This window comes from Rhinolophus sinicus, linkage group LG10 (genome assembly GCF_036562045.2).
Source record: "Rhinolophus sinicus isolate RSC01 linkage group LG10, ASM3656204v1, whole genome shotgun sequence".
Classification (NCBI taxonomy): Eukaryota; Metazoa; Chordata; class Mammalia; order Chiroptera; family Rhinolophidae; genus Rhinolophus; species Rhinolophus sinicus.
The window spans coordinates 50061124-50080703 of NC_133759.1; the positions used below are offsets into that span (position 1 = coordinate 50061124).

Genomic DNA, 19580 nt, shown 5'->3' on the forward strand with positions numbered 1-19580 from the left:
TATCCCCCCAAAAAAGAATCCCATTCTTCTTGTTAGTAGACATGCATTACAAAAAAAAAAAAAAATGCACTCATTGTATTTTGAATTTCACCAAAAAAAAGTTGTTTTCTTTCTTGCTATATAAATACTTATAGGCTATTCTTGATTTTTGCCTTTCGGCCCACAAACCTAAAATGCTTACTCTCTGGCCATCACAGGAAAAGTTGGCCAAGGCTTGACTTAGGACAATGGCTGGCATGTGGCAAACAGCACAGGAAAGGAAATGGCAGTGCTCTCCTTTACGGACGTCATAGCTCCTGCACCATTTCCCTCATGAAGGCAACATGGCTAAAGCCCCAATTCCTCTTCGTATGTCTTATTAGATACTAGATATATATGCCCATCAGGTTCCAGGTAAAGCATAGCTGCTCAGCATAGGAAGGTAGAGCTGGGCTCCAAGCCTCTCCTTTTCAGGCCCATCCATCCTTTCTGACAGAGGCTCCTTTGGGCTCCTAGTTAACTACCCCAAACAATGCAGGTAGCTCCACTTGCTAGAGCAAATAGGCCATCCTGAAGACCCAAGAGACGGCAGGCTGCAGCAAAGTTCTCCCCAAATATATTCTCTGTGCAGTAATTCTACATGAGGGTCTGGAAAGAAAGGGGCCCATGGGCAGTAAGTGCAGCAAACCCAGCCAACCCACCCTTTCTCTCGGAGTGTAGTAACTAGCCTGAGGACACTGGCCTATCAAAGGCCCTGAGAAGGCCTGCAATGAAGAACCCTGTTTAATTCTGTTTGATCCAGTTTTGCTCAAACTGATTTGAACACAGAATGCTTTTATTATAATTTGTTTAAAATAGAGCCACTTAATACCCAACACTTTTAGTGCTCTGAGGAACATATTTAGGGAATTGCTGCTACAGGGGAAGGAGTAGTTGACCAAGAGTCAGACATTTCAAGTTCATATCCTCCTCCTCCCATGTCCCGTTTACAGCCCTGGAAAAATCTCAACTGCTCAAACCTCACTTTTACTTTGTCAAATGGGCACCGGGATACCTGCCTGCCACCCTCACAGAGCTAAAAAGGGAGTAGATGAAAATCTGGGATGGACATGGGGTATTTTCTCTAAACTGGAGAGGGACCTGTGTGAAAGTGAAGGTAGGAGAAGTGGCAATGTCAGCCCTCAGCACTTGGAAGGCATTTCCGGTGATGAGTGGACTAGGCATGGAGCTGCTGGGCTGAAGGCTTCCCCTCAGCTGCCTCTGCCCTCACTCAGTGTTTGTTGGAACAGCAGTGACCATCCCAGGGGCAGATGGACAGAGCCCATACCTCCTGTGCACGGTCCCTGCCCAAAGTGAGAGGCACACCAAGGAGAGACACCCATCTACGTAAAGCTCCCAGAAAGCCTCCAAGGGCGGGAGTCCCGAGCCTCAAACCAGGTGCTCGCACTCACCCACGAAGTGTGGAGACGGCTTAGCAGTCTGGCCTCTGCAAACATGTTCGTGCATTCATAATTTTAAAAATAATAACATGGAGAAAATTTATCTGGCGCGTCTCAGCTTGCACCCTCACACACAGTCGCGGCCTTATCTGACATATCAGATTTCTTCGAGTCCCAAGCCTGTTGTGTAAGGCGGGACAGGAGGGCTCGCTGGCGCTGAACACTTCCTCATTCTCCCATTCTCAGTTCCACATTCCGTGAGAGGGAAGGACAACTCCTTTCGGCCGCCAATTGTACTGAACGGCCTGTGAGGCTCAGCTGTATTTCAAATCTGCTGGTGGAGATGCTATTAACGGGGCAAGCCATTCCTCTCTCAGAAGAAAACAGAAGTGCTTTCATTTCCTAGTGTGTCACCTGCCTTCAGACAAAGAGGAGCGCAAAGGATTTCCTCAAATGTGATTTCATCATACTCCCAAGCTAGTGCCCTGGCGCCAGGGGATACAAGTACAAAAAAATAAACAAAACTGTAAATGCAACCAACAACAGAAGCAAAAAGCTCTACAGGCAGAACCTAGTCAGGACCCAATGCCACGTGGTGGTGGGGGGTGCTTTTGTTTTCCCAGAGAGATTTGTGCAGAAACTCGTCTCAAATAATGCAGTTACATCAGAGATCAAGGTGTGTTGAAAGAAGAATGGATGCTGGGGGATCAGCAGGGCTGCTAATTCCACCACATGCTGACTCAGGGCAGCCACAGGCATCTGGGCTTCCTTGCTGACACCTGAGTGTGGAACAAAGAAGCCTCATACCGCTGCCAAGAACAAACACACGGGGCAGCGTTCATTTGTTGTTACTCCCACCCCTTCCCAGAGGGCTGCAGTGTGCCCCCCGCCCCCAGCCTGACGAGGCTCTCTGCAGAAATCAAAATTATACACAAATGTTAATTTGTCAACACGGAAAGGCAATCACATGACATTGAGTAAATAGCAACAATAATAGTAACAAGTTGCCTTTAAAGGTTTAAGCCTGCAGGTAAGAGTGGGGGAACCAGTGTCTGAACTGCGACTGTGTGACTCCAGAGCTTGGGTGCTTACCATTCACTCAGCACCAAAGACTATGCAAAGCTGGATTCTGTCCGCATCAAGTACGCATTTACATGACCATCTCTGTATAGGGCAATGTGCTTAAAAATGGTACTTTCTCTGCACGAGGATTGTAAGAAATGTTTTCTTCTGATTCCTCCTTCAACATTCTAAGTTTTCCACAGTGAGCATAAAAGGAATAACGGGAAAATGAAGCAGTGGCTGCGAGGACTTCAGGCCTCCTGGTGAAAGTGGTCTTCATGATTTTTATCTCAGAGCCGCATCCTATGATTTCCTCTGAAGGACAAAGATACAATGTGTACAGAGGGGTCTTTAGTCACATATGGGCATCTGCCTTTTGGTTTGGGTCTAACAGATTTCACTGAGAAATGGCCTCCTCTCAGAGGCTTTAACAACCTTTTTTTCTATATGCTTCCAGAAGGGTTGTTTCCACCGCTCTGCAAGTACACAGTGATGGAGGTAACAAGGAAATGCTTCTGGATGGGCCTTATTCCCAGCTGCGCAAGCCCTGCGATGCCTGACACAGACATGACAGGAGGAGCCTTACCTATTAAGCCACATGGTGGGGGCATGAAGGAGCCAGGTTGACCTCTGGCTGTGGAAAGCTCACAAAGGTTAAAAGAAACAACAGGCAGGGCTCCTCTGTATGCAGGTGAAGCATCCTAGAGATTCTGTCACCAAGGGAATAGCCCTGTGAGCTAGTGTGACCCAGTGTTTACAAGCGCAGGATCTGTGTGGGAGAGACGGGGACAGCTCAGACAAGGGCTGTTATTCTTAGCATTGTGTGTGTGTGTGTGTGGGGGGGTGTTTTTCTGGAAAACATAGCTAGAGGGAATGTATATTCCTACCCCAATGTCCCTGACAGACATGTTCATGGGAGAGGTTCCCTGTGGTCACCCAGGCAAAATGGGAACTGTAGCACCTATTTCATGAGATCACCTGGTAGCCAAGGCGACCAGCAGGGGTCATGTTACTCCTGGGAAGGCATGGATGGAGAAGGCCTGAGGAGAGTTATGGTACGTCTGGGCATAACCAGGGGCTTCCAGCCCACTGATGCCTCAGTGGCAGAAAGGAATATAGCCACGCTGGTTGGTGGTGGCCATAAACAAGCACTCTTATGTTGGATGTTGTTGTCTGCATTTTCCATTTTGTTGGGGCTGTGGAGATGGTGGGAAAGAGATGGGGCTGAAGTTCCCCTCCCTGAACCACCCAGAAAATTCTGGCCCAGCCTGTTAACACCACCCTCCAAAAGGATGGCTCCCCAAAGCAGGCCTCTGAGCAGTGTCTGCTCTTGGTCTACAATTCTAGAAAGGAGACCTACGTAGGAGCCTTCTCGAGCCCCCATTTACACATCCCTCTCACGTTCTCCCTGAAAACGCCATTCTGGCCATATGTTTAAGGGCTAACTCTTGTTGAAAGTTGTGGATTGATGTCTGACAACATCAAATGGTGTCCCGATGTCATTTAGTGGTTGTGTTCCTTAAAAAGCCTTTCCATCTGCCTGGTAAGTTAGGTGACCCTCTGGAAGACAGTGTGTTAACACTGTAATGTCCCAAGCACACAACACAGTTTACGAGCAGGATTGGCACATGGTGCTGCCTGCCTCTGGCACCAGCTAACACCTAAACAGTGCTGACGGCCACTGACCCCTCGCCCTGCTCTCACCCGTGGCTGGGTTTCCCGATGTCCACTCCATGTATTATTTTTCTTTTAGCATTCAGTTTTTCATACCCCTCCCACCCATTGATATCTGTATCTCAGATTAATTTTCACCAGATGTGAATGACTGCACTTCTCCAAGATTTGTTACTTTCCCTCCATGTGCCTAACCTTCTTTGGGTCTTTGTGTGATTTTTCTGACCTCTCTAGTGTTTCCAACACCTCCCAAATTAGTGTCATCTGCGACTTCCTTCACATGCTCTTTTCTCCCCTTAACAGGTCATTAATAAAAAGGTTAAGCAAGACCAGACCAGCTCCAAACTCTAGAGCACATGACAAAGGGGTGGGAGAGGCCGCAGCGCTTCCTGCGCGCCAGGCCTGGCACAGGGAGGACGTAAAGTAATGCAACAACAGTCCGCTGCACAGCTCCCGCCTCTGGGCCACGTTCATCTATCACCACTCTTTGTTTATGATTTCTCAGCCAGATCTCAGGTCCTGAGAGTGTAGCCGTCGCCAAGCCAACACGCATTGCTTTGCCAGGTAACCCTTCCAAGCTCCAGAAAAATCCACGAGAATTTATTTACTGTTCTTGATTCTGCTTAAAACCTTCTACCCAGCACCCAAGTCCATCATCCTTGAGAGCAGAAAGAGGTAGACTGAGACATTATTTATTGTTATCCTTTTCTTTCCTCCAGTCCATCAGCTCAAAATTGTTTGTTAAATATTCACTGGCTTTTCACATTACTCACTAGATTTTTCTTTCAGCTGAAAGCAATTCCCTGCTAGAAACACAGACTAATCCATAGTCTTCAGCAAGCAAACCTTCCTTTGCTATTCCCGGGTATCATTAAAATCAAAGGTAACTGAAGAGGGTGTGTTTTTAGGGTAAACATGCTTTAAGACCAGCGAGAAAATGTGTAGCTGGTTTGTGCAGCAATGGTTGTCAGAATAGCTTCCCCCTTTCAATTTTCTTCCGTCTTTTCTTTTACACCCCAAACCCACCCAGCCCACAGTTACCAACTATTTTCTTCAGGTGGCATATAAAGCCTGCTCCTCCAAGCCAAGTAATAACAATAATAATGATATTCTAAAGAGAACTGAGCCTTCACCATGCAGCAGGCATGGCTAGGCCTCTTACTCACCTCATCTCATCTCATTCCCACCACAGCCCTGGGAGGTGTGCACAACCTTCTCCAAGTGAGAAAATGGAGGGGCAGGAAGGGAACGACACTCACCCAAGGCCACCCAGACAAACAGTGCTGGAGCTAGGATCCAAACCCAGGCCCATCTGAATCCAGACACCACACAATGGCCACCCTACCACGCTGTCATCAGTCTCTCATAGATGAGTGGTTCTCCACATTTTTTGAGTCACTGCCCCCTATGAATATCTGCTGAGGTTCATAGATATTTTCTCTCTTCTTGGGGAATGCACACATACCCACATCAAAGTCTGTTAACCATATCAAGGGATTTGCAGACCCTTGGGGGTATGTGAACACCAGCTGAAGAATCGGTGTACTATGAGTGTTTGTACTACTCTAAGTTCCTCCAGGGTGGAACTGTACTTTGTGCATTGCCTCACCTCCAGTACTAAGAGGAAGAAATAGTTTTGAATGAATTATTGACTGCAAGGACTTTGGGTAGTACATTCAACTTATAGCTCAGAACAACAGCTTTACGAGCCTGACTAGAAGACATAAATATACAGTTATCTTCCAGAGGAGCAGAAATGTCAAAAAAAAAAAAAAAAAAAGAAGACAGCAAAAACATTTCACTTTGCCCAGGAATTATTTCTGCAACTGGAAGTAGGCTGCGCCTTTGTCATGGTGGTTCTGAAACATCTCATGGCTACTTCTGGTTATTTCTCAGCTTAATTCCTTAAAGCAGATTATTGAAAGCCTCTTCTGAAGAAAACAATAGTTGACCTTTGAACAGCACAGGTTTGAACGGCATGGGTTCACTTATTAGATCCACAGTTGGGAATCCGTGGATGCAGAGGGTTGACGGAATGCAATGTTTTACGCCATTTTATATAAGGGACTAGAGCATCTTTGGATTTTGGTATCCATGGAGGTCCTGGTACCAGTCCCCACAGACACCAAGAGATGACTGCATAGTAGTTACATTTTTGGATAGTCCAAAGTTATATGCAGATTTTTTACTGTATGTGGGGTCAGCTCCCCAACCCCTGCATCGTTCAAGGGTCCACTGTACACTCAGAATGTCAAGGTGGGTAGTCATTCATTCCAAGCCACTGAAATCTCAGGAGGTGCCCCTTAACGGACAAAATTCCTGATGCCTAGGGAGTTCAGGGGAACTGCAAGAGGCAATGGTATCTTCCTTCTCTCTCTAGGTCCTCTTCAACCTTTTATAACTTCGGGAACTCGATTTTTCTGTACCACTATGCCCCACATGCCTCCCTATTCTATGACTGCTGATTTTGCTTTGCAATCATTGATATTCAAGTTCTCTCCTTTTCTTGGAGAGACAGAGGGACTGTCTCTTGAAGTTAGACTTCAGCTATGCTGTAAACTGGACAGCCTCCATGTCACTGTGGCGAGAAGCCACAGATGCCCCTGTTGATATACATGCAAATAGACAAGAGGGCAAGTCAAAAGCCTGCCTCTCCCTTGCCCAGTTCAACCGGACACTGAGGGAAAACAGAGCTCTGGATCCTACTCAGGCCCCTCCCTCCAGTAATATGTCCCAGCTTTGACCCCCATGGTAGAAATCTGGAAGCATTCTCAGTTCAGTCCCTTCTTTTACCTTCCCATCCAAATCCTACTGGCTTCACGTCCCAGTCTCATCTCCAATTTACCTACCTGTCTGCATCTCCCCCACTGATACCCTGGGTCAGCGCCATCGATTTTCTCACAAGTGATGGAGCCGCCCCTACTTCTGCTCTTCCTGCCATGACAGTTCATCTACACGGCAGCCAGGGTTGTTCTACAACATAAAGCTAATGCTGTCACGTCCCTGCTTAAAAATCCAATAAATTTCTTTTCATTTTTCTTAGGCTAAAACCCAAATGTTCCACCTTGGCCCAAAAAGCCCCACGTGATCTGGCTCCTTCCTACTCCTTTATCCTCATCTACTATCTTATTCTTTACCCAGAGATGTAGTCTTTATGGTCCTTCAGCCCATAAAACTCTTCCCCACCTCCAGCCCTTTGCACACCTGCCTGGGACCACATCCCACACACACATCCAGGCACGGATACCTCCTGACGCTCCTCCTCTGAAGGCTTGGCATAGAACTCCCTTGGAGAGATGCTCACCGAACATCCTTTCGGAAGTAGGTTCCTCTTGTTAATCTCAATGTCTTTCTGTTTTCCATCAAAGTAATGATCAACATGTATAAGGTCTCCATTCATATTTTTAATTCCATATGGTCTGTTTCCTTCAACTAGCTCATAAGAGTTGCAGAGTAGCAACCACATCTATCTTACTCATTGTTTTCTCAGCGTCTAACCAAGAATTTAACCATTTGATGAAAGGATGGATGAGTAAGTGGAAAATGCTCAAACGAACGGATAAATGAATAAAAATCTTAATAGCCAATGGCACAAGGAGGAATGCACCAGCTTCTCAGTTGTAGGATATACATACTGAATGAAAAACTCTGCTTCGTGTTCTGACAGGGGAGGTATAAAAGAAAAGCTCCACTCTGCAGAGAAACCAGGACTTTGGTTGAGAAGACGAAGACCCAGGGTTCCTTCCTTGACTTCTTCCTCAGCTACTGGATTTCTCTTGCCCCAGGATGAGCACAGGCCTGCTGCCTAGACGCTGCCTGCTAAAGGAAGGCAAGCAGAGCATAAATTCTCCGGCCACAGAAAAACACCTCCTTCCTCATTCTTCCTGAGAGGTGGCATGCCAGGGAGTTCCAGCGGCCTCCCAGCGCTGCTTCTCTGTGTGAAAACCCCCGCCTGGGCTGAGAGCTCTGTGAGTCATACTTGCACTCTCTGCAACACTGTGCACATGAGCTCCAGTTTTTCATTTTGAACAGGATGTATCTCCTGGCATCACAGCCCCCTGCCAAAACTTGTTAATGCCCACATCTGTATTTTTATGAATCGGGTCCGAGAAATTTGCATGTTTTCAATCAAAAAAGACTTATTCCTTTCTAGTGGTTTCGGAAATAAAAATGATCTTGTTCTCTCTGTCTGCTCAATTATGAGAGTTCCCAGTAAAAGCTGGAACATTCAAACGTCAAGGCAGCTGTGGCACTAGATCTCACAAGGTGACTTGATTGGGTCCCTTGCTGCCCCACCTCATTAAATGTTCACAAACCAAAGTGCCTCTTGGGGGTCCAAGGAAAGCACCTCCATTAAATGAAAACGAAGCGTTATTTGCTGACACAAATGATTGCCACATCAAGTGGATTTTCCCGAAAGAAAATAATGGAGAATTAAGTAGCCTGCTTTTCCTGTATTTTGCAAAGCAAGATTTAAAAAAACAAATGCAGTAAGGGCTCCAGGCGCACATTTTCACAATCAAGAGTGGAGGGTGGGATGGTTTGAGAGGACAGTGTTTGCAGGAGGAGGGCCACAGCATGCTGCAAAGGGATCCCCGGGGGGCTCTCTGCAAGAAAACCATGACAATAGGGCAGGCCAAAGGTAAGCTCTAGCCTTAAGAAAAGAGGAGTGGGGATGACCTTTTAGGGAGGGGGATAGAGTAAAGCTGGAAGTAGAGACTAGGGATACATGGTAGATCTAAGCAGCACTGACTATGGAATATGTAGGACCCAGTGCAAAATGAAATTGTGAGCCCCCTTGTTCAAAAATTACTAAGAATTTCATGACCCTGACAGCAGACATGAAATCAAGAGCGGAGCCCTTCTGATCTCGGGGTTCTGTGGGTTACACAGGCTACGTGCTGCTAACGCTGGGTTGGGTGTGAGGTTTGGCTGATGGGGAGGCTAGCGCTAGGGGCTGTCACAACTCTTTAGAAAGCAAACTTTCCCCAGTCCACTTTGCTCTCAGAAAACACCACCTTTGAATGATCACAGTGAGACAAATAAGTTATGCCTGGGCTAATATCTAGAAGTGGCAAAAAAAAAAAAGGGAGGCGCTATCAGGGTTGTTATATTAATTCCAAATTGTTGTCATTTTTGGAGCAACTTTTCCTAAACTATGATTCATTTCAGCACCAAAACACCAGATTCAAGTCACAGCCTTCTGGTGCTATTATAAGCATATTACTGATGCTTAGTAAAAGAACTTCTTGTAATATTTCTTTTTATAAGGGCCATAAATCAAAATATTCAAAACAGTTATTTTTTAATGCGCCACCATCGCCCATCCTTAGGTACAAATTTGACGTCTCCTTGGGCTCCACAGATTGTAACGTGACTCAGAACGTGCAACGGCTGCTCAAAACTAGTAAGTTCCCCAGTATCTCATTATTTAAGTCCCTAAGATACAGTTTTAAAAGCCTGAAGATATCTGAGCAAACTTGTTTAAAGGAGTCATAAAGAAAGATAAGTAGTTTTCCCCAGAAGCCTATAAAATGTATTACAACATATTAAAGCAGAATTACATATTGACTAATTTGCAGAAGACATTTGTTTTCGCGGGGTCCATGGTGTTTGGGGAAATTCATGAAGGAATAAAAGGGGTAGGGGTTCAACACCATTGTCTCCATTTGCCTTGAGCAAAGCAAGGGTTTCTGTGGGCCTGGGCACAAGGTTCCCGTGTCAGGAGGTGGCAGGGTAGATGTCGTGAAGCTTGTGAAAGAGCAATAAAAATCATTCCTATTCAGAAGGAGACACAAATGCAGTCCAGCACCCTAACATGTATGATGGCAGAAGCAGCAGCTTTATAGAAAAGCCCCAAGTAAGACCCATACTTCTCAAGACAACTGCTAAACTACCAGAACCTTCCTTTGCCTCCCTACTCCAGGCATGTGGTGGGCAGGGTTCACACGTTTGCTGTTTAACATTACAACCTTTTCTTCTCATTTAATATTGGTTTTAGGTCAATTTAGACTTTTATTAGCTTTTCTAGGTGAGTATTATGTGATATTTCTTTTCTAGTTTTCCCTAGAGACGAAGAGAGTCTCTCCGACGGAACCTTAAGACTTTCTCTGATTTCCCCACCTCCTCATACTGACAAGCTTCCCTTCAGAGCTACTTTGCATCTGAAAGGGTTAATTCCAGTGCTGTTTTGCCCTTTACTCAGGACAGAAGAAAGGAGATATTCAGATATGACCAGGAAGTGGGTTCTATTGGCAGTCAATGGATCCAGGTGTTACATCTTTACTACAGGGCAAGATACTGTATCTGAAAATCAACCCCCTGTTATTTCCTGTTGGATCGGAGAACACAATCTGACTCATTGGTGGGACCTACAATAGGCTCAGCCAAGCACTGAAACACACCAATGGCACCGTCACCCGTAGGCAAAGCACACACCAGTTATTGTTTTAAAATTCACCTGGAGCATGACTGCCATGACATATGAAGGCAAGACTTGAGGAAGGACACACCTGTTAAGTTATCCCAAAGACCTGCCTCTCTAGTCACAGACCTGGTGCTTCTCCGGCACTGTGACATTTCATGTTTGGCCCAGAAAAAGAACGACATGCTGAGTACTTTTTTTGACCATCAGAAATCACCATGGTACACAACCTACCACGTTCCTTGTTCTGAACAAAATGGCATATGCAGTGTCATCAAGTTCAACAGAATATTCAACGTAATCACAGGCATATTCAACTCCAGGGAGGTGGGGCCTGTGTTAAACAGCCTGCAGTATCCTGGAGAGGGGTGATTCCCAGCAGCGCAAGTCGCTAGAGTTCAATGTTCCATTTATAACTGTGGCAATTACATGCACCGCCATTCCATTATAATGCAGACCGGACAGAAATAAAAGGTGGGCTCCTAGTAGCTAAAAGTCAACTTTTAAAAGAGCATAACCCTCTGAAAAATGCAATGCATGAAATTTATAATGCAAAGCTCCGTAGAAGCACAACTGTAAAAAACAAAACAAAACAACAGATATAATGCCACTGAGACCTGCCAATATTAATATTTCTAATCTAATTCATTCAAAGAGGTATAATTACCCATTCACCATTACTATGCCTTGATCCTCTGTTTTCTTCAGAACTGCCATAGAAGAGACAGTATAGTCCATTAAACGGGCTTCTTAGAGATGATAGTTTCAGCTCCATGAAGACATATGCTTTTATTTTCCTTATTCCTTGCCAAACATTTGACACCACCAGACGGATGTGAGAGTCACACCACACTGGCACATCTGGCAAAAGCAAGCAGTGGGCTGAAAACCACGACTGGAGAACTGTGACAATTCGAGTCCACAATCATGCACTTAAAAGTGTGTATACACCCTGGCGAGGGCATAGATTACATCTTAAATAACAAAGAAACATTTTGAATTGTGCTCAACCCAGCCCCAACAAGGCAGAGCAATACCGTGGTTTCAGGGTGGCAAGGGCGGGGGGCAGGGGAGGCGGGAGGGGCTCTTGGGGACAGTCACAGAACACAGAAGCAAGCACAGGGCACAGTCACAGACATCAGCGAACACAAATGATCACGCACACAATACAACACTAGAATGCAATTTTTTAAAGAAAAATGATATAAAAGATGGTTTCTCACCCCTCAAAACAAAACTGGAACTTTGGTTTACAGGCCCGGCTATGCCCATATGCCCTCCTCGTCATCCTGAGGCCGGCCCGGGGTAGGGAGGTGCACGGAGAGGAGGGGAGCACCGGAATGAAAGAAGAGAAGGTTAGTTACACCGTGAGGCACTGGAAAGGCACACCAATCTTCACTTTGTTTTTCAATCTTAAAGTGCAAGAAAAAAAAAATCCGTATTAACTTAAGTTCCACGTCACCGACTTGTCAAAGACATTACTGAGTTTTGCATCTAAGGCAACCCCCACACAAAAACATTCCACCTACCCAGCTCTGACTCTGTGTCAAGATTGGATTAGAAGATTAAAATTAGTCTACATTAGCAGATGATTTTTTTTTTTGGAAAGCATGCAATCTGAATTGCAAATGCCTGAGGAGGAGATTAAACCTTTTAAGTAAGCAGAGAAGTAATTACAGTAATCAAATACCCTTAATTTCTCATAAGCTTAAAATATCAATAAAGGCTGAAGAAGTATTTAAAAAAAATCGACTTGGGTGGAACAAACTTTGTAGCATGCGATTAAGTCACATTGGTTATTTCGCAAAGGCTCAAACATGCTGTGATCTCCGTTTGTCAGGTTCTATTTTGCTCTCAGCATAAAAGAGGATGTGCCTGCCATGGAATGAGTATACATTTGCAATCATATAAGTTTAAAAGAAAGGAGAGTAAACTTCCAATTCAGTAGAATGCTAGTAGAAAGAAAATTTTGTTTAACTTAAAACTGTGTTCAACTGTGGCTAACCTGAAACTTATTTGGTCTGAATTCTTGCTGTTGAAAAGGTTTCCTGAATGGCTCGGGCCACTTTCCCCACATAGTGAAGTGGCAGATAGGCAGGGAGACAGAAGAACATACACCGGGTCCTGTTTTGAGCAATTCTCACGGTTTACTGCAAGGATGGAAACAACGTGTAGAAGACTGGGTGGGTTCATATTTTGGTCTCACATACAATTTGGGAGCTGTCTTAATTCCTTGATGAAACCAGGTTTTGCCATGATTTGTTTCTTTGTTTTAAAAATCAGGACTAGGAAAAAAAATAACTTGGAATATTTTTCTTCACTATTTGGATCCTTATTGCTTAAGTTGTTAGCACTATTGAGTTGAGTAATATGAAAATGCCAATTTATGACCATTTTTGATCTCAAAAAACAGCCATGTCAGACAGTCCAATCCTGCCAATAGGCAAAGGTAATTTTCATCTACTCGAGGATTTCGGTCTGCAGTCTTGAACTGAATTTTCATATAATTTGTTTCCTTTGTGTTTCTTTGTATTTTATTTTATGCATTGGAAAAGATTCTTCTGAGAAGAGGTTCAGAGAGTTCACCAGACTGCCAAAAGTGGTCTATGGATCACAGAGGGCTAAGCACCCCCAACTGAAGTCAGTCAGGAGATTTGCACACAGTCAGAATTGGACAGCTTGGTATGAATTTGCTCTTGATAGTTTAGACAGGATATTCTGGCAAAAACAAAACAGCTACAGTTGATCATTTTCGCTGGGTCTCCTCATGTAAAATTTACCTGTGTTGATTTATCTCTTCACAGTCTAGTAATTGTTCCTGGCAATAAACTACTCTTTTCCCTACATAACTTGAGAAACACGTATTTTTTGCATTCATTAAACTTCCTTTCAGTTCCTGGAGAAAAGCAAAGTTGATGTCCCTTTTTATGATAATAAAGAAGGAAAATCTACAGCATGGGACCCTCAGCCATCCATAAATGGGTTTCCAGGGGTCCAGTAACCTGTTGAAATTCAATGCAGAATATTGTGGGTATGTGTGCAAGTATATTTCTCTGGATGGAGGCCTGAGCTTTCATCATCAAGTTTTTGACCCCCAGACTCACTGCTATAGGGAAACTCTAGGCACAGAGAGATGCTGTGATTTGCCAAAGTTACAAAACAAAATAAAAGGCTTTCCCCAAAACACAGCCTATAGCCTCTGCTGACGGCTTCTAAATGGCTGTAAAAATCACTTTCCTTGCAGAGCACTTTATTTCATTTTGCATTTAAAACCCAATAGCATGTATACATTCAGTTTGTTTGAAAGTCATTCACACAGGGTTTTAAATTTTAAAAAAAGAAGAAGAAAGAAAGAGAAAAGCCACTGCCACCAAAATCTACCACTGTTTTCTTAACAGTGAAATGTGGTCTAATGCAAATCACTTTTAGCAAATTAAATATATTAAAAAGTGGTAATTAATTATGATTGAAACAGACAGGAGTTGTAGCTTGAAAATATACACAGCCAATATCACTACTGTGCCTCGTCCACCATAGGAATAAAAAGGAGCTCCCAGATGTCGAGGGTTATTAAAAACCAGATGTTGAGATCGACGTCTTGTATGCTAGTGAATAAAGTAAAGAAATATGACAGTCCAATATAAACTCTGCTAACATTTAACATGGCAGAAATGTGGGTAAATTCCTTTAGTGAACTCAGAATATTACACATTTTTTTCAAGTTTTTAGTTTCTAAAGTTTAAAGTTTTAAGAAGAAAATAGAAAGGGAAGTGGTGGCCATTTCTGGTCTCTAATCTTCAAAGCTTAAACATGCATTGACCCTAATCACCCAGTGATCTGGGTCAGAGTGAGTGTCTGCTTGGGGAATAAAAAACAAAACTGCAGGAGCTAATCAGAGAGGGAGCTCCAAGTATTTCCATACGTTCACAGCTGTTTGACTCCTGCAATCGCCTGCATCTTTGGATGCAAATATTAATTCATTCAGCAACCTTACCGCACAGAAACGTAAATTGGGGGACCGAAAAATAAGAAACAGACAGATATCACTTGATCCCAAACGTCATGCCAGGTTACTTAGAAGGATTTAGAATTTAAAAGGTATCTCTAGGCCTGGGAGAGTCTGTGTCCTCTCCTTGTTTTCCTGTTTCCAGATCAACGTTTCAGTGTCTTCTCTGGATGCTGCCTGTTGTTTGCTCCCTTGTGTGTTTTTCTTGAGTGATGGCTATGTCAGAGTTGCCAAAATATCCGGATGGGAAGAAAGCCTCTCGCCCATCAGTTATCCAAGTGCTTTTGTCCACAGCATCTGGGGATGGGAACATCCAAGGCGAGCTGAAGGCCAGAGCGCAGTGACCACAAAACACAGCAAATTTCACAGAGAAGGGAGGCTTAACTGTCAAATAACCTTAGTATGTGTCTATGGCTCCAGAGATGAGATGAGGCCTTGATGGAAATCCTGCAGTCCCAGGCCCTGATGCGATTCTCTAAATACTGCGATAAAACAAAATTCCTCACCAGATAGGCCGCTCATGGGGCCACGCTGATGACAAGATCTAAGGACAAAGGCTGAGTCATCGCTGACGAGACAGGAGACTCCGCTGTTGTGGATCCATTTATAAGCCCCAGCCAAGAAGCTCTGGGAAGGAACTCTATAATCTGACATGATAAATGGCCCGGTGTAAACCTTTAATTGGTCTCTATTTTGAAGTATTAGGTACAGCCAACAGGCAAGCCCTGGCCCATCACTGGATTTAAACAACAACAAAACACACACACACACACACACACACACACACACACCTGCAATTCTCTTTGAGTTGATAGTCAGCTTTTTTCTTGAAAAAAGTTCCCAAAGGGGATATCACTGTCACACCTGTCCTAGCTGGAAATGAGAGTGAAATTATGGAAGTGTTAATCTTCAAATCAGCCCCACTGCCTCTGTGAGAAGCCAGTGGCTGTCTTTACTGGCAAGTTTATCCTGGCTTTCTCGTGGGAAGAGATGCAAGGAGCCTATCCTGGTTCTAACGGGGTCTGGTGGGGACAGTCACCAGACCCACCCCCACCTCTATTTCAGTTCATGGCTTCTCTGACACTTTCTGAAAATTTCAAGCCCTAGGACTCGGCAAACTTTGGCTACACAAGTCACCAAAGCAGGCTCACAGGGTGGGATTTATGATTTGCCCTGCACCTAGGTTCAGCCAAAGTAAACCCTCATGGAATATCCAACGGAAGGCTTGGCCAGAGCTGGGAAAGACGGACACATGTGTAAAGGAAAACGATGGGTGTGAGCCTGGAAAACAGGGACCCCGGGCCTCGTGGGGGAGGGGAGGCACTAGTAAGTTTTCTCTCAGGGTCAAGTCCTAACCTTCCTGTGAAGACCTCCCATTTCTTCCTCTCATTTCTCCTGCCTCCTGGAACATGCTTAGCCCTTGGATAGGTGTTGTTGTTCAGGTGATGAGGTCCGGATCAGGAATGGCTACAAATTCTTACCCGAGTTGTATTTGGTACAGCCTATGTGGCCCATTTGCAGATAAGTTCCCCCAAAGAACAGAAACGTCCTATCCAGATTCAGATACCTGGTTGGTGCTGCTTAAATATAAATGTCAGCTTATTTCTGATCTGGCTAGAACTGAGCCAGCAGGTATGAGCACCTGCTCCACATTAGAGAGAGGGTGACATCTTCCTGTTTCTTCTCTGAGTCTCACTACAGCTCCAGGACACAGCTGTCGGCGGGCTGTCTGTGCAGATGTGGAAAGGACGGCTTGAAGAGAAAGTTCAGGTGGCTCACCGAAGGCCACTGGCCAGGAGTTTGGAGCCAGGGTCAAATTCCAGTCTGTCTGAGCACAAAGGTAGACCCTTCCAACAGATGAGCTGGGAAGCCACAGAAAGAAGAGTTCATTTTGACCTCAGGAGGCACTTGTTGGTTCTGCCTAGCTCAGCTCGGAAGTACTTTGGCTTTTGCACCACTGCTTTGCAAGCCGTTCAAGATCCTGGTTGTCATGGAGCTGGATGGTACAACTTAGGTAGGGTCCCTCTGGCTCTTAGAAGAAAGAGCAGCTCACGTGCAACCGCATGTGTCCTTAGATGTGCATGTCATCAGCACCCAAACAAAAGTCAAGGTCCCTGAGGAAAAAGGCAGCACTTGCTGTCCCCTCACACTGCCTCCCAGTGTCTTGTCTGGCCTGGGAACTTACATATTTCCAAATGAGTAAGGAAGGAAGGCTCGGTTCTTGCTTTCCGAATGACTCGACTCCTCTGAGAGGGAATGCTGCCTGGATTCCAGAGTTCCTTATGGCTGCCAAGATTGTGTTTATTTGTTTCTCCACAGAATGCCTCTATGCCCCTCATCACTGCACCAGCCATATCCCTGGTTTATTCCTCTGATCTCAGTTGGTGAAAGCTGAACATCCCTGGCTGAGGGCGAAACACGGCGGGAGACATCCATATTTTATAAGACATACTGGGTGTTTCTCCAGGTGGAGGCAGAGACTGTCAGCCTGTGCAGACTGGGATGACTCTTCTCACCAAGCTCACCTCACAAGGATACCTGGAGGAAGGGCAGCCATTGGAGTCCTCTCTGTCGAGACACTGAAAACATTATAGCGGCTTTCTCCTTCACTTCTAAAGCAGCATCTTTAGGAACTGTCTCAACTTTTGGACCATCATTGTGGGGTGACTTGTAGAAACTAGTTTTCTCTTTCCTTCAAGCAAAAGCAATTCTGGCAAACCAGAATTTGGTGCATGGCGCCAGCTCTCAGCTGAAAGATATAAGATACCTAGCTGAAGATGGAAATGCTGGAAGGCTTGAAGTTGGCCAACAATATTGTTTCAGAGCCCAAAGTCAACATCTGTTTAAAGCTGAGCCATTGCCAGATAGCCATAAAAAAGGGGCGGAGGTGGAGACTGGCTTTATTTTTCCTCCCTCATCCATCAGGCATTAACGCTTGGTTTTGTTAAACAGAGTGAAAATTGTGTTTTTAACATGAATCTGGTTCTGCCATTTCCTGGCTAATGGGCAACCAAATTCTGTAACTTCTTGACACGTCATGCCCTCAGTTGCCTCAGAAATAAAATGGGATCATATATTGACCCTGACACTTCATAAGGTTGCCAAGTGAATTAAATTGGAGAACAAATTAAACTACTTTGTAGATGTTACAAGCATATACAAATATAACTAGACATCTCACCCCCATTGGTAGCATTTGATAGTTTGTTACTATTACAACGAATTATTTGATTTTGCACTAAAGCCAAAGGCAAAAAGGGTGTGTGTGAAAAGGATCTGATAGTGCAGAAAACCATCCTTCCACATTTGGGCCTCTGGGAGCTATTCAAAGCTAGAGTTTATTCAGATCATTAATATTTAGATGCGGAAACAATTTTTAGAATGCTATTGTTCTGTAAGTAAGGTAGTTTTCAGAATATCTGTGTGCACAGGGTATGTTTAAAGGATGTTTCCAATTCTCTTTCCTCTGCCATCCTGTTGTCTTCGGAGCACACCGAGTACCTGGAGTGCGTGAGTCAACCATGATCCTTATTCCATCAGTTCAAGAAAAAAAGAAAGGCAATGGTGTTTAGCAACAGCAAATGGATTTCCCTGCTTCAAGACGTTTCAAGGTTGGACACCTCCTTTCAGTGGGGGAGCTGAAGTGCTGCCTCAGAGACAAATGTGATTGAATTAAAGCAGCAAGTTGAAAAAGAATCAACCTTCCCATGTTGCCAAGATGAGTTACATCTAATCTACAAACTGGGGAGTGCAGGCTATGTCTGAAAACCTCTGTTGACTCAAAAGATACTGCAACAAATCTCTTAATGAAACCCTAATACTGCAAACAAGGTTTCAAACTAAGAGTAATCAGTAAAGGGGGGGTTGGATAACTTTACCCAAAATAGCGTAAGGCTGGAATAGTCAATAGGCTCAAATCTCTTTTAAGGAAAAATCCTTTTCTAACAGAAGGATCCGGACGCATTAAGCAGCTCTGCCTTTTTCCCCTTCCAGTGAAGACCCTACCTGGCAGGGTTTATCAAGTCGTGGCCTCCTGTGCTTACATGTGAGGAATTAACATCACGCCCAGATTAAAGAGCTTTCGCAATAACCTGCTCATCTGCAAAGCCAGCTTCCCAAAGGCTGTGTGTTGCCCCCCTGCCTCCCTTCCTCCTCTGTGGCTTGTAATGGTTGGGTGAGCACGTAACTGCTGGGAGAGGAAGGAGCAGTTAAATACCTCCCACAACAACACTTTAGACATTTGTCCTCACTTCCTTCTTTACCTGTGGCCTCACAGAGAGCCATGACAGGGTCATTCCAGAGTTCCTGCTCTTAAACACAAGCAAACAAATAAACTGCCACCTTTATTTCCCAGTGGTCAGAAATCCCATACACCTTGTGGCTTGTGTTTTAGTAGCTTTGGGTATTTTGAGTCTTTGACGGATAAGGAAAAAAGTGACATCTGAGTTATCTATTTCAAGGACTTTAAAAAAAAATCTGTTGAGTTTTAAACACAGCATCTTTCAATCTACTTAAGATAAAAGGAGTATCAGAAAAGAGGCAAGAATCACAAGAAAAAAACCCAACCTGTAACAATGTGTGGTGATAGATGTTAACTAACCTTATTTGGCAATCATTTCACACTAAATACATATATCAAACCATGTTGTAGTCCTAAAACCAATACAATGTTAAATGCCAATTATATTTCAATTTTTAAAAATTAATTAATTATTTTAGATGGAAAGAAAAGAGGCAAGTGGCTCACAGGATTTATTTCAAAATGCATCCCAGAATATCTTTGGCTCTGATTCTGACAGGACTGGCCCAAGACTGGGAACAGCTGAAATCTCTGAACCCTTCTTCCATCCAACAAACATCAGCCCAACAAGAGGTTTCTTCATGGGTTTTTGAATTTGACAGCTTGCTTCATCCTTCCATGAAGCTGAAATTGGATTTGCAACACAAAAAACTCTGTTGTCTCTTATTCGGGCAAGCTTCAGACATACTAACTTGG

General features: G+C 44.4%; 1 protein-coding gene across 16 annotated transcripts in view; it reads right to left on the minus strand.

Moving 5' to 3' along the window:
- ERC2 (ELKS/RAB6-interacting/CAST family member 2) overlaps positions 1 to 19580 on the minus strand; it is a 918423-nt gene that overhangs the window by 164981 nt on the left and 733862 nt on the right. For 3 of the 16 annotated variants that reach the window (XR_012489712.1, XR_012489713.1, XM_074313138.1), the window contains exon 19: positions 11802 to 11867. The exons of 12 other annotated variants lie outside the window; for them this stretch is intronic. Coding sequence is in view for 2 of the 4 variants with exons in the window: in XM_074313138.1 (XP_074169239.1) it covers positions 11841 to 11867 (27 nt within the window). In the remaining 2 variants the exon portion in view is untranslated. Of the gene's footprint in view, positions 1 to 11401; positions 11440 to 11801; positions 11868 to 19580 lie in introns of those variants that run through there. One more of the 16 variants, XM_074313139.1, reaches the window with a different exon arrangement.